The 16,455-nt window shown below is 36.8% G+C and overlaps 1 protein-coding gene across 1 annotated transcript in view; it reads right to left on the bottom strand.

Moving 5' to 3' along the window:
- Positions 1 to 16,455, bottom strand: part of CFAP47 (cilia and flagella associated protein 47) — a 374,965-nt gene that overhangs the window by 340,766 nt on the left and 17,744 nt on the right. The window contains exons 5-8 of the mRNA XM_033099951.1: positions 15,885 to 16,113; positions 15,287 to 15,447; positions 12,777 to 12,904; positions 9,753 to 9,988 (exon numbers count right to left, since the gene is read on the bottom strand). Of these exons, the coding sequence (XP_032955842.1) occupies positions 9,753 to 9,988; positions 12,777 to 12,904; positions 15,287 to 15,447; positions 15,885 to 16,113 (754 nt within the window). The remainder of the gene's footprint in view (positions 1 to 9,752; positions 9,989 to 12,776; positions 12,905 to 15,286; positions 15,448 to 15,884; positions 16,114 to 16,455) is intronic.

Raw genomic sequence — 16,455 nt, forward strand, 5'->3', positions numbered from 1 at the left:
AACAAACAGCAAGGATAATAAATTCTGGGGGATGTCTGATTTCCAGAGTTGCCAAATGATATCATCTAAAATGCTTAGCTTTCAACAGAAAATTATGAGACAAACAAAGAAATAGGAAAGTGTATCCAATACACAGGAAAGATAAAGTATATAGAAACTGTGCCTGAGGAAACCAAAATGTTGGGCTTACTGACAAAGATAATAAGTCGACAATTATATTACAAATATGTTCAAAGGACTAAAGGAAAACACATCTAAAGAATTAAAGGAAGACATCAAAATCAATGGCAATAAAAGTAAAAATAAACAATTGAGACTATATCAAACTAAAATGCTTCTATACAGAAAAGGAAGCAATCAAAAAAATGAAAAGGCAACCTACAGAATGGGAGAAAAAAATGGTAAATCATATAAATGACAAAATATATAAAGAACTTACACAACTCAATAGCAAAAAAATCCCAAACAATCCAATTAAAAAATGGGCAGAAGGTCTGAATAGACATTTTTCCAAAGAAAACATACTGATGGCCAACAGGTACATAAAAAGATGCTCAACATCACTAATCATCAGGGAAATGCAAATCAAAACCACAATGAGATACCACTTCACACCTGTTAGAATGGCCATCATCAACAAATCAAGAAACAAGAAGTGCTGGTGAGGATGCAGGGAAAAGGGAACCCTTGTGCACTGTTGGTGGAAATGTAAATTTTCACATCCACTATGGAAAACAGTTTGAAGGTTTCTCAAAAAATTAAAAGTAGAACTACTATATGATCCAGCAATTCTACTTTTGGATATTTATCTGAAGAAAATGAAAACACTAATTCAAAAAGATATATGTACACCCCCATGTCCACTGCAGCACTATTTATAATAGCCAAGACATGGAAGCAACCTAAGTGCCCACCGACTTGGATAAAAAAGATGTGGTATCAATGTACTATGGAATATTATTCAGCCATAAAAAAGAAGGAAATCTTCCCATTTGTGACAACATGGATCGACCCTGAGGGCATTATTCTAAGTGAAATGAGTCAGGGAAAGATAAATCCCATATGATCTCACTTATATGTGGAATCTTTTTTAAAAATGAGCTCATAAATACAGAGAAAAAATTACGGGTGGTTGCCAGAGACAAGGGCTGGAGGGTGGAAGAGGGTGGACAAGATGGGTGAAGAGGGTCAAAAGGTACAAATTTTCAGTTATAAAATAAATAAGTCATGTGTATATACAGCATGGTGACTATAGTTAATAACACTATAGTGTATATTTGAAAGTTGCTAAGAGAGTAAATCTTCAATTTCTCCTCACAAGGAACAAAATTTTTGTACCTGTGTATGGTAACATATTAGCTAGACTTATTGTGATCATTTTGCAATAATTTAAGTTTCGAATCATTATGTTGTACACCTAAAACTATTTCATGTCAATTATACCTCAATTTAAAAATTAAAGAATGTGAAGACATCTCACAAAATAGAGACTATCAATAAAGTATACAAATTGTTAAAAAGAACAAATAAAGAGACAGAAATGTGGGAAACTCAGTAATATGTAAAAATTACATAATACACTCCTAAGTAACCAATGGGGCAAAGAAATCTCAGAGGAAATTAGACAATACTTTGTGATGAAGGAAAACTAAAACACAACATACCAAAACTATGGGTGCAGCAAAAGCAGTGGTGAGAATCAAGTTTATAGCTGTAAGCACCAATATTAAAAAAGAAAACAGCCGTTAATCAATAACCTAAACTTCCACCTTGGGAAACAGAAAAAAGAAGAGCAAAGTACACCCAAAGTGGAAAAAAGAAAAGAATAAAGACAAAAGCAGTAATACACGAAGTAGAGACTTGAAAAGAATAGAGAAAATCCATAAACCTGCAACTGTGTCTTTTAAATAAATGATCAATGATACTAAAAAAAAATTTTAGCTAGATCCACCAAGCAAAAAAAAAAAAAAAAAAAAAAAAAAAGACAATTTACTAAATTCAAGAATGAGAGGACATCACTATCACCTTTACATCAAAAAAAAGGAGTATGAGGAAATATGATGAACAATTGTATGCCAACAAATTAGATAATATGAACAAATTCTTAGGTGGCAACTTCTGAGTATGATCCTAGAAGAAATAGAAAATCTGCACAGCTGTAGGATAACAAGACATTAAATTAGGAACCAAAAAACTTCTGATAGAAAAGCACAGAACCAGATGGCTTTGATGGTGAATTGTAACAAACATTTAAAGAAGAATTAGCACCAATCCTTCACAAACTATTCTAAAAATTGAAGAGGAAAGATGACTTTCAAACTTGTTCTATAATACCAGTTTTACTCTAATGTCAAAACCAAAGATATTCAAGAAAAGAAAATTACAGACTAATGTCTCTTAGGAATATATATGCAAAATTCTTCAACCAAATACTATCAAACTGAGTCCAACAATCCAACAATACATAAAATGGATTACTCACCATGTACAACTGCAATTTATCCCAGGTTTAAAATTTGAGTATCAATCTATATAACATCCCACCTTAATAGAATAAAGGACAAAAACCACATTATCACTGTGATAGACACAGAAAAAGTATCTGAGAAAATGTAACACATTTTCACAATAAAAACATCAAAAAAACTTGGAACAGAACTTCCTCAAGTTTTATAAAGGCAATCAATGAAACACCCACAGCTAACATCATACTTAAAGGTGAGAGACTAAAAGCTTTCACCTTGGATTACAAACAAGAAAAACATCCTCTCTTGTCACTTCTATTTAATACTATACTGGAAGCTCTAGCCAAGGCAATTAGGTAAGAAAAAAATAAATAAAACCCATCTAGGTTGGAAAGGAAGATGTAAAATGATCTCTATTCACAGGTAACATCTTGTATCTCAAAGAATCCACTAAAAAACTATCAGAACTAATAAAGGAGTTCAAGGTACAGGAAACAAAGTCAATATACAAAAATCAGTTGCATGTCCATACAATAGAAAATTAATTTTTAATTCATTTTAATTAGTTGACTTTTGATTAATTTTAATCAATTAGTTAACGTTTAATTAATTTTATTAATTGATTTTAAATTGATTAAAATTAAGAATAAAATTTCATTTACATTGAATCAAAAATAAACTACGTAGAAATAAAATTTTAAAAAGAATTATAAGACTTGTACATAGAAACTATAAAACACCATTAAAAGAAATTTTAAAAGACATAAATAAATGGAAATATATCCAATTTTCATGAATTACAAGATTTAATATTGTTAAGATAGCAACACTCCCAGATATACAGATTCAACACAATTTTTATCAAAAATCCCACCTGCTGTTTTTTTTTTATTATTATTTGGGGGTTTTTTGGGGGGGGGATTGTTTTTGTGGTTTTTTTTGCACAAATTGGTAAACTAATTCTAAAATTCATATGAATTTTCAAGGGTCCCAGATTGCTCAAAAATATTTCTTTAAAAGAGCAAGCATGAAGGACTCACATTTCCCACTTTTAAAAATTACTACAATACTGATTAGTACATTGTAGTAGTGCCATAAAAATAAACATAGATAAATAAAATAGAATTGTGAGTTCAGAAATGAACTCTTACATTTACAGTCAATTGATTTTTTTTTAATTAGTGTGCCAAGATTCTAGGATAACTGATCATCTATAGGTAAAAGAATAAATCTGGACCTCTGAAGAACATCATATACAATTCAAGTTGGATAATACACTTAAATGTATGAGCTAAAGTTCTTAGAGAAAAACATGGGACCGAATCTTAATGACCTTGGATATTCTATGATTACCTAAAAGCACAAGAGACAAAAGAAAACTTAGAAAAATTGGACTTAATTTTCAAACTTTTGTATTTCAAAGAACACTACCAACAAAGTGAGAAGATAACCCACAGAATGGGAGAAAATATTTGTAATTCATATATCCAATAAGGGACTTGGAATCCAGAATACAGAGAACTCTTGCAAATCAACAACAAAAGGATAACTATCCCAAATAAAAATGAGTAAAGGAGAGTTATTAGTTTTCTATTGTTGCAATAATAAATTATGAACAACTTTCTGGGCTAAGACTACTCAAATTTCTTTTCTTCTACTTCTGTAGGTCAGAAGTCTGATTCAAGTCTCAATAGACCAAAATGAAGGTTTCAGCAGTATTATGTTCATTCCTGAAGGCTCCAGTGGAGAATCCATTTCCTTATCTTTTCCACCACCACATTCACTGGCTCATCATCCTCTCCCTCCATCCTCAGAGCCAGCAATGGATGTTCAAATCTTTCTCACATCACATCGCTCTGATGCTGATACTTTTTCTGCCTCATATTTCCACTTTTAAGGACCCCTGTCACTATATTGGCCCACTCAGGTAATCCAGGCTCATATTCCTATATTAAGGTCACCTGATTATCACCATTAATTCCAATTAAAACCTGAATTCTCCTTTGTTATGGTACATCACATATTCACAAATTCCAGAGATCAGAATAAAAACATTTTTAGGCGCCCATTATTCTGCCTATCATAGACATGAATAGACATTTTTCTAAAGAAGATGTACAAATTCACAATAAGTGCACGAAAAGAAATTCATCATCATTAGTCATTAGGGAAATGTAAATGAAAACCACAGTGACATTCCATTTTGCATCCACTAGATGGCTATATACAAAAAGGACGTTAACAAATATGGGCAAGGCTGTGGATGTTTAGAATGCTCATTTCTTGCTGGCAAGAGTGCAAAATGGTGCAGTCTCTTTAGAAAACAGTGTGAAAGTTTCTCAAAAAGTTAAACACAGAGTTATCATATGACTCAACAATCCTACTCCTAGGTATATACTGAACATATTGAAAACCTGCCCATATGAATTTTTGGATTTTTTTTTTTTTTGTAAAGAATGCCACTGGGGTTTTGATAGGGATTACAATACACTTTGGGTACATACTTTGGGTAGTACAGACATTTTAAAATATTAATTATCCCAATCCATGAACACAGGATGTCTTTCCATTTATCTGTGTCTTCTTTAAGTTGCTTCGTCAATGTTTCATAATTTTCATTGTACAAGTCTCTCACCTCTTTAGTTAAGTTTTTCCTAAGTATTATATTATTTTTGTTCCTATCATAAACACAAAAGACCCTGAATAGCCAACGCAATTTTAAGCAAGAAAATGAAAGGTGGAGGCATCACACGTCCTGATTTCAAACAATATTACAAAGCTACAGTCATCAAAACAGTATGATACTGACTGGCATTTAAAAAAAGACATAAATCAATGGAACAGAATAGAGAGCCCAGAAATGAATCCATGCATTTATGGTCAACTGGACTGCAACAAGAGTGCCAAGAACAGTCTCTTTAATAAATGGTGTAAATACTAGAAATCCACACGCAGAAGAATGGAATATTATTCAGTCTTAAAAAAGAAGGAAATCCTGTCATTTGAGACATGGATGAACCTAGAGGATGTTATGTTAAGTGAAATAAACCAGACACAGAAAGACAAATACTGCATGATCTCACTTATATGTGGAATCCAAAACAGTCAAACTCAGGAGAGAATAGAATGGTGGATGCCAGAGGTGGAAGGGAGGGGGGAAATAGGTAGATGTTGCTCATAGGGTACAAAGCTGCAGTTATGCAAGATGAGTCAATTTTGGAGATCTAATGTACAGCATGGTGACTACAGTTAACAATACTATACCGTGTACTTGAAATTTGTTAAGAGGGTAGATCTTAAGTTTCTCGCCATAAAATATCTTAACAATGTGAGGTGATGAACGTGTTAATTAGCATGTGGTCATCATTTCACAAAATATAGATCCATCAAACATCCAGTTGTACACCTTAAATATATACAATTCCTATTTGTCAATTATACTTCAATAAAGCTGAGAACAAAATGTTGAGAATAAAATGAAGGAAGTGTGGGGCAAATACAAACTGTATATTTACTGCCACATGCCTTCAGTGCACTTTGATCAAAATTTCTTAATATTTCATTTTTGTTTAATTATATATTTGGTGTCTATAACAAAAAATACATAAATAAATTAAGAAAACCTGCCCATACAAAAACCTGCACATGAAAAAAACTTGCACATGAATGTTTATAGCACCATTATTCATAACAGCCAAAAGGTGGAAACAACTCAAATACCTGATAGTGGGAAAAAAGTAAAATGGAATAAACACTGCTGAGAGAGACACTTTTAAAATAGTCAGGAGGCGATTAAGGAAGTGGGCCCTATGCCTCCAGACATCTCAGTTCTGAGCTGCTTTAAGTTGCTAAGCCTGTTGCTAAACTCAGCTCAAGGCCAAGCAATAAACAGCGTGGAGGCATACACATCCTGGAACTGCTACATGGATATATATGGACTTTATTTCCTTCCTTGTAGTTTTCGCCTCCCTTCTTTACATACTGAAACTGACCAATCCCTGTGAACTAGCCATCAATCCTTTATTTCCATGAAAAAATTACATCTTGTGGTTTCTGCCTTTACAAACGCAGCCTTTCCTTGTTCTCTCCAGAGTGCAGTTGGGTTACTACCTGAGTCTATGTCTTTGGGATTCGAATCTTTTAAGACCCCTTAAGTAAACTTTGAATTTGTTTTACAGCCTCAGATCTTTATTGGGTAACTAACCCATCAACTGATGAATACATAAAGAAAAAGGTAGTATATCCATACAATGGACAGCAATTTGGCCAAAAAAAGGAATGAGGTCCTGATACATACTCCAACATTGATGCATCCTGAAAATATTATGCTAAATCAAAGAAACCAGACACAAAGTCTCTTTATCTATGATTATATTTATATGCAATATCAAGAGCAGGAAAATTCAGAGATAAAAAATAGATTAAGTGGGTGTCAGAGGCTGAGGATGAGAAGAGTGATGAGAATGTTACAGAATTAGATAGTGTTGATGTTTGCACAACTCGATGAATACACTAAATACCACTGAGCTATATACATTAAATGTGTGAATCTTTATGTTATGTGAATTATACTTTAGTAAAGCTGGTATTTAAAAAAAGAATAATCTCACCACACTTCTAAACAGTCAAAGGCTGTTTGACCAGCCTGTGGAAGTCACACTTCTCCAGTGTCTCCCACATTTCCTACTTTCACTTGTTATTAATTTGAAACTTATTAGTGCTAGAGAAATCCGGAAATGTAGAGAGTTAAAAATTATATTAGGAACTTAGTTATCAGATATATTTTGAAAGATGTGCATGTTACTGGAGAAAATGAATTGAGTTGGTATGATTAAGAGACCTGGACTAAAGGAAATGTAGGAAGTTGTTATAAAGAAAATGTTTTGGATAATGTGGATAACACTTGTCATTCTGTGAAGACTGACTAAATCTATCCAAATTGGGTGGGCAGAGTCATTCTAATGAAGCAGTAAGAGTTATGAATATGAGCTGCATGCATTTAAACATGTATACAACAGTTCTTGATTACAATTGGGAAAAAGCTTCCATCGGTAAGTTTATGAACCCTACCTATCACTACGCAGTGGAGAAAAGGTGGTAACATAAAAACAGAGGTGAAACTGAAAGTGCTCATGGTTGCTACTGTTTAGAGCAGGGGTGTCCAAACTTTTTTCAACGGTTTTCACCAAGGGCCATATGCGGTAAAATACACAAACAGCCGGGCCACTCAGTCGAGGTGAAGTACGTATTGCCTCACCTGGTTTATTTAAGTAAACGAAATATATTTTTGGAATTTGCTGCGGGCCAATGAAAAAAGGATTGCGGGCCGCAGTTGGCCCGCAGGTCGCAGTTTGGACACCCCTGGTTTAGAGCAAGGTTCAGCCAATTTTTTCTATAAATAGAAGGAAAGTAAATATTTTCGGTTTTATGGGTCATACTTCTCTCTCACAACTATTTAACTTCTGCCTTTGCAGTATGAAAGCAGCCACAGACAACAGGCAAACAAGAGCGGAAAGTTCCAATAATAATTTACTTAAAAGAACAGGCAGCAGACCAGATTTAGCCTGTGGACCATACATAGTCAGCCAACCCCTGGTTTGTAGGATCTGGGAAAGAGGTATTGTGAGTACAGTGGTAAGAGAAAAGCAGCCCCTGACATCCACAGACTGGCCTGGTACTCACACGTATGCCTCGATGTTTACCTCTTCTGCTCTGCACGAGCAGTACAAGGCTAGGGCCAGTTACGTATCATCAGTTGCAAATTTGAAACTTCTACTCGACCTTCAAGGACTGGCTCACGTGTTAACTATTGTACGAAGACCTTTCGACCTGGCTGGAAGTATACACACTGCCCTCTGAGTTTCTATATTACCTGTTACAGATGTCTTTTAACATGCTATTTTGCATTTTGTTAAACCCTACCTGATTGTGCATGTCTTACACTTCCTTAGTGCATTAAAAAATTCTTACCGGGTGGAGCTTTGGAGGGAGGGAGGCGGCGCCTGCAGGCCCAACAGTGAATCAGCTGCCCCTGGCGGAGGCACCAGGGCGGGGTAGGCCACTTGAGTCCTGGGCTCCCGCTGCTACCACATGGCCTCAGCATTCTGCTCAGCACCAGCACAGCTTGCTTCTGGCTGGAGCTACAGCAACTCTGCGCACCTTCAGATGCGATGTGCCGGGCCCCGCTGCCCGCATCACCGGAAGCTCCCGCTATGCAGGCGCCGCCCACGTGGGACCCCTAGCAGTTCTGCGCAAGTAGGTGGTGGGGCTGTGACAGCTGGACATGACCCTACTGTGCCAGCTGTGGGGCCTGTACTTGCCGATCCGGGGCTAAAAGTACCTGTGCCAAGACCTGAACCTGAGCCTGGACCTATCACCTTCCCTGCACTGGAACAGCTCCTACCCACCTGATGCTGGACTATCTGATGACAACCAACCTCCTGATGCCAGCCTGACCTCAGGCCCACCATCCCTCACTGGGCCCCAGACACACAATGCCAGTGACCAATGACTGCAGGATGCTACATCAGCTTCTGAAGAGCTGGAGGGATGGGGGGCATGCACCTATGCAAAAGACTCAGAAACTCACCCCTTCGCCAGTACTCAGACTATAGTGGCTGCTTTCCCCATTGCACCTCACCGCACAGGAGGGCAAGGCCTGGCCCCTCACAGGCAAAACTGCCACAACCCCTCTCTCCTGTCTTGGGTTAGCTGGCCCTGGGGCAGGCACCTGGCTACAGCTTTTGCTCATGGCTCTGGGCCTCCACTTCTGCCACAGGTGTGCACGCCCACTTGGCAGTGGGGCCCAAAGAATCTTGTACTCGCCTTAGCATCTCTGGGATTGGTATGAGTGCCTGGCTCCCACCTCCTTTTCACCTTTTGTGTTCCACTGCCCTAGACAAGGGCTCCAGGACCCATTCCTGCACCCATCCACAGCTGGGAGTGCCAAGGCTTGGTGCTGGATATTTAAGTTTAGGGGTAGGCCTTCTGGGCACTAGATAAATAAATACTCTCTCATAAAAAAAGTTAGAAGCGTAACTATGTTTTGCACTTCTTTACATTCCCTACAGTGTCAAATGCTTTTACTGGCACATGAAAGACATTTAAATAATTATGGATACTGTATGAGTGCCAAAACAAAAGTATTCATTACTAGGCCAGAAAAGAAATACAGTTTATAAACACTGATGCAAAAAAAAAAAAAATGTAGTTTTTAATCCTCTGCAAGGCATTTTAGCAAACCTTAAAATATTTGAAGTATGTGAAAACATAGAGTAAGTATCTTACCTGCATGTGTCCTTCGCTAACCAGGCCACTTTGGGGATCCATTTTAAACCATGCAATTTTCTTAAAGTTGAACATCACAGAAGGCAATTTGGACTGATTGTAAATGGTAAACATAACGTCTGAATGTTCCCCCATGGAACAAGGTGCAAAATTAAGGACTGTTCCTGGATCAAACTGTAGTATAAGAGGAAGTCCTGAGCCGGTCAGTGCTAACTCCAATTTCTGAAACTGATCACCTGTAAAAGCAATCGGAGCTTTTCAATATAAAAAAAGTGCTTTGGAAATCCAAAATTTATTTGCTTAGTCCAAATAGTGTCATCTAAAAGACCTAATGAGATATTCAATCAGGTCTTCAGATATTCAATTGCTCATTCAATCTTTCGTACAACAAAACAATTGAGTGCCTTCTCTGTGCCAAGCACTCTTCTAGCCTTTAGGGATAACAGCAGTGAATAAAACAGACAATATTCCTGCTCTCATCGACTTTACATTCTAATGAGGTAATACTGATAATAAAATAAAGAAATGTACAGCATTTCAGAGATGATAAGTGCTACGGGGAAAGGTAACGTAGGTGAAGGGAAGCGGAATTTGTCACCCCTAAATATGCCTTTTTGGCATAAAGATTATTTTAGGCAGATTATTTTCAAGAAACAGCAGACATAGGAAAAGCTCTGAAAACCTAGTAGAAGTCACCCTTTTATAAGAGACATTTACATGTAATAAGGGAAATATCTATTTGTAAGGGTGTCTCCCCTCTGTACCAGGAAGAAACTCCTGTCAAAGGCACAGCCTGAAATCTGCGTAACAACCTTACCCTTGTTCACTGTGCTTTGCCTGCTAATCTCCCATAACTGTCTCCCCACCCCAACATCTTCTTTTGTCTTAAGTTGGAGATGGTATTTAAGGTGGTGGCTTCGGCCATTTTGAAGAGTTACTCAGTTTTCCTGGGTCTCTTCCCATGTATACAGGAGTGATACATGTTATTAAACTTCTATTTGTTTTTCTCCTACTATCTGCCTTTATTACAGGGGGTCTTAATCAAGAACCTAGGAGAGTAGAAGGAAAAATATTTTTCCTCCCCTACAAGGGTAAGACAGAGCACATTATCTTGGGGCTGCTCTTTTATATGGGGAAGTCCAAAAAGGCATCTCTGATAGGAAGACATCTGAGCAAAAATATAAAGGGACTCTGAAAGAAAATCATGTGAAAATCTAGTAAAAGTACATTCCAAATAGAGAGATGAGCAAGGACAAAGATTCCAAGGCAGGAATTGGCTTGGAACTTTCCAAAAATCCTAGGTAAGAGTAGTATTAGAATGATGAAAAATGGTCACGCTTAAGATGTATTTTTGAGGGTAATTAACAAAATTTGCCGATGGATTGGATGTAGAATAGGAAATTGAACACATGCTACATGAGGATGTTAAGGTTTCTTGCCTGAGCCACTGAAGTGATGGGATTGCCACTTCTTGAGACAGGCAAGATTCAGGAGGGACAGGTTATAGGGAAATCAGGAGTTCTTTTTTGGACATGTTAAGTTTGAGATGCCTAGTAAACATCCAAGTGGAAATGTCTACTAGTAGGTCACTTAATGTATTTACAGGTTTAGAGATGAAGAAGGAAGTATTGAAGGTTTGACGTGAAAAGGGAAGGTGTATGATACGAATCTCATATTATGAGAATATGAATTAATGGAGGAATGCAGCAGGAATGGGAAAAATCTTAAAGTAGCAACTTGGGGTTAGTTGCTACTAACTATAGATGAAAAAGTGAAACCTAACAACATGGTTTTGTGTTTTTCCTCCAGCACAATTAGACCCAGAATAGGTTGAGTTTAATTTAATCAGATTAGAGGTTTTCCACTCAGTCACTATGGGAGATGGGCCAAGATATTTAAGTGTACATGGAAAAAGGTGATTAAAATAATAGGCAATGGAATAATATAAGCTGGGTAATAAGGGAAACGTGAACTTTTGAAGATACTAGAATGAAGGTAGGAACTATGAATTGTAGGCTCTAATTGGGTGAAAGAACAGTTTTGCAGAGAGCCATGTGACTGGAATTCCACCACCCCCCCCAAAATTCGTATTTCTATACTGATGCTCTCTAGCTACTCCTAGACTCTCAATTACCTTTGAGGCAAACCTAGCATCTCCATCTCTAGCCATTCAAAACTAGATTAACTTGCAATCCTTGAACAAATGTTCTGTCAATGATCAGCAGATAGAGCTCAGTATGACAAACCGTAACATAAATAGTAACAGAGAACTCAATTTCTGCCCTAAGAACACAGTTCAACTCTACTCAGTGATACATATCACTGTACTGACATGCAAATCTTTTAGACTCTTGACTTGCCATGGCTCATCTTTCTGGATTGGATCCTTCACCTGCCTAATATTATTGTTTTCTCTTTGATTTGTCTTGCTAAGCTGAACTCAAGTCTTATTCCATTTTTGCTCACTGCAGCCTACCCAATGTTACCTAAGAATGTAAAAGAATGTAAGAATGCATCTTGACATTGGCCTGCAAAGCATACGCACGTACTAATATCCTATGACAGGATATTGTACCCTATTTACCAAAGCTCTAAGTCTTGTTCTTTGACTATTACTGTATGTAGATTCTGAGAGCTGAAGAGCTGGTAGAGGTGGAATGGGTCATTTGTTCCCCTATCAATCTCTAAGAGAAAACCTATATTTACAAAGGAGAAGAAGCCAGGGTGGTTTTTGGTGTTGTTTCATTCCTTAAATTCTAGATCATCATATTTATATAATGTCATTTTCAAATAATAAAGTCTTCTAAATTATAGTTGGAAGATCATTATGTAAATACTTCTGGGGTTGATTGTTTTCTTTACATGCTACAGAAGACATTTTAAGGTCTCTGGATTATGTTTGTATTTTCATTCAATTCAATAATTACATATTTTTATTAAACTGTCTCTACAAATATTGATGTCCAAACTTTTAAACAATTTAAACAGCTACACATTTGATGATTATGTTCATTTCACACTTACTTGTGATAGTTTTACTATCATCATCTCTCAAAAATCCATCTTTACTTCCTACGGAGTCAATTCTCAAAAAGACAGCATAGTCCTGCCTATGTGAAGGATCATTATCCTTTTTATTATCAGCAATTAGCCTGTAAAAAATTACAATTAGTTATTTTGAAAGCCAATATGATAGACTTTGTTACTTTTCAAAAGGGAGCATCAGCCAAATCCTTAAATCTATGCAAACAGATGAAAGTTCAGAATAAAAATATGACTGTGATCCATTTTCCAATATTACTTCACAGACATAGAGACTTGCCAAAAGAAGGCCACAAAATGTAAATATCCCAAAAACAAACTCATGACAACATTTGCAAGACAAGAGTAATTTAAAAACACTAAGTCATCAAGGTCCAACTCCAATGCCACTTGCTATGTAAGTGCTTTTCTTTCTATAGAGAGTTCATTGCTGGCTAAGGACTGTTCAGTTCTCTAAAATAGTCCTTCTTACACCTGGGTGTAATTGCAAACCTCTGTTACGTAAGTGTGCCTCCCATAGACTAAGCACATATTGCTAACCATATCCTTGTTAGAGAAGAAGTAATTTGGAGAACAAGACTTGGTAACAGCCAAATTTTGTCAGAGGAGAAAACACAAGGATGGGAAGAAGAGAAGACCCAAAACAGATGGGTTACATCACAGGTCTGCACACTGGCCATCTTTACTTGCCTTAACTAGAGGTCAGCTTTTTTAGCAGTGGATACTCAAATACATACAGACACAAAAGGTTGATGCGAAATATTACATAAAAATGCAAATAGGGGGCCGGCCCGGTGGCTCAGGCGGTTAGAGTTCCATGCTCCTAACTCCGAAGGCTGCCGGTCCAATTCCCACATGGGCCAGTGGGCTCTCAACCACAAGGTTGCCAGTTCGATTCCTCGATTCCCGCAAGGGATGGTGGGCAGCGCCCCCTGCAACTAAAATTGAACACGGCACCTTGAGCTGAGTTCCCGAATGGCTCAGTTGGTTGGAGCACATCCTCTCAACCACAAGGTTGCCGGTTTCGACTCCCGCAAGGGATGGTGGGCTGTGCCCCCTGAAACTAGCAACGGCAACTGGACCTGGAGCTGAGCTGCGCCCTCCACAACTAAGACTGAAAGGACAACAACTTGACTTGGAAAAAAGTCCTGGAAGTACACACTGTTCCCCAATAAAGTCCTGTTCCCCTTCCCCAATAAAATCTTAAATAAAAAAAAAAAAAATGCAAATAGAATGTTGAGAACACATTTAATTAAGACTTCAAAGCATGCTCATATCTATGAGATCTATGAGTTTATGCTAGACTCTCAAAGTTACCATGCTGCCAGGAAAATGAATTCGTACTTAGAATTCCAAAGACTGTGTATGAAACAGAATCTTACAGACTCGCCAAAGAAATTTCCTGTATGAAGGTATGATGAATAAGACAAGTATAGATTGTACAAATAGAACAATTACTTGATTTATCACCCTCCTTAACACAACTCAGTTTTCAGCAGACACCTGGTATCACCAAGTGACCCTACTGCCACACAGAGAAGGACATTAAACATTGCCTTCTCACCAACAAGGATAAACATACATACAATTGGATGGATTACTGCCACCCACTGCAACCTCTCAAGTGTAGCTGAAATTGCTACTACATATTTAAAACAGCATTTCCAAATATATTTTCAAACTAAGTAACCAAACCAAGTACTCAGAATTGTGAAAAATATCCATTGGCAAAAGCCTCAAAGTATGTGTGAATTTCAGCAACCAAGAGTGGTTGCCCCAGCAAAACTGCTATAGGCTTAATATTCATGATACTCGGTGAGCAAGCATTTTACCCGGGCGGTAGCCCTGCATCCTCTTTGGAGGCACCTAGAACATACTGCATGCCACTAGCCATGGCCTATTTCCGCAGGGACAACAAGGTCTTGGTTGCAGAGACTGATTTGGGGCCACACTCCAAAAACAAACCCAAACTTCCACTCCCACCACCCCATTTCCACAGGGCCGGAGAGATTTTTCACTTAACATGAAGTATTTAAAACCACATTTTTAACTATCGGAGATAATATTACGCATGTTAGAAATTTTTAGGACCATAATAAGACAAATCCGATTTGTGCCTTCTGACAAGTTTTTTTTAAGTTTATACGTATTTAATAAGTATACAAAGTGAAATTTGGCAGAATAACAAAGAAAAAAACATATGGTCATATTAGGTGATTTCTTTTTTAATTTATTGAGGTGATAATGGTTAGTAAAATTACATAGGTTTAAAGTGTACATTTCTATAATACATCACCTATATATCACATTGTATACTCACCACCCAGAGTCAGATCTCCTTCCATCACCATGTATTTGACCCCATTTGCCCTCTTCTACCATCATCCCTCCGCCTTCTGACAAATTTTAATATTAAAGTCAATCTGATGAATATACGGTTAATATACTTTCCATTAATAAGTAAGATCACAATGGAATTATTTTTTGCTTACTTTGGGCTGAAACAAAATGTAATTGTAGTCTTTTGATAAGGTAGTAACCGCCCTGAATTAGGAACACAGGAGATAAATAAAGTAACATCTATGTCCTTTATTTTTCTTAAGTAGTTAAGATTATTTATTGCAACATCTGTTCTTTGGTGAATGTCTGTACCCTGTAATACAAAATAAGAAATAAAGGAAAAACACAAACAAAATAAAATATTTTAAGAGGTCAGAAAATGATTATCGAAATTGCAGCATCTAGAAGATAGAGACTATGTCTATCTTTAAATAACATACATAAATTTGATCAAGGTACATCATAAAATTTGAAGAACTTTTGAAAAATTGTTGACAGCAGAATCTCCACCACCCCATTAGCCACTGATTTATAAAAAACACTTGTCTGATTTACTTCAGATATATTACTATCAATGTTAGCTTAATTTACTGAACTGTTTCAGGTTATCCTTGGAAACACCATGAAATGAAATCTTATCTGCATGTTAAAACATATTTAGAATAATTAAACAGCTGTTGGTTATTAGTAAGCTCAAAACAATCTGTTTCAAAACATAATACCTGATCTTCTGTTGCACTAATTACTTACCAATTCTTCTCCAACTGCATCATTTTGCATTACGGCCACCCAATTTATGGGTGCTGGGCTATTATTGTATAAAACAGCACGTTCAAGTTTTGATGTTCCAAAGAAAGTAGAACCAAAGTGTATGCACTCCACTTTTTTATTACCACTCATGCTTAACAATTCAATAATCTGCTCAACCACACGAACTTTGATATTCAAGAATGTGTCTGGACGATCTTGCAGACTTACTCTACAAGATAATGAATTATACATACATATTTTAGTTAGAACTCTATATACTTTAATTTTCTCTTAAATATTTGTATACACCGAACTTCTTAAAAATGTATTGGGGTGACATTGGTCAGTAAAATTGTATAGGTTTGAAGTGTACAATTCTGTAATACAGCATCTATATATCACATGTGTGTTCACCAGCCAGAGTCAGTTCTCCTTCTGTCACCATCCCCCCTTACCTTAATATCTACCTTCTTCCCTCCCCCCCCTTAACCTCTGGTAACCACTAAATTGTTGTCTGTTAAACAGAACTTTTATAAAATCACATTATAATTAAAATTCAAAGACCTAAGAG

This window comes from Rhinolophus ferrumequinum, chromosome X, assembly GCF_004115265.2.
Source record: "Rhinolophus ferrumequinum isolate MPI-CBG mRhiFer1 chromosome X, mRhiFer1_v1.p, whole genome shotgun sequence".
Taxonomy (NCBI): domain Eukaryota; kingdom Metazoa; phylum Chordata; class Mammalia; order Chiroptera; family Rhinolophidae; genus Rhinolophus; species Rhinolophus ferrumequinum.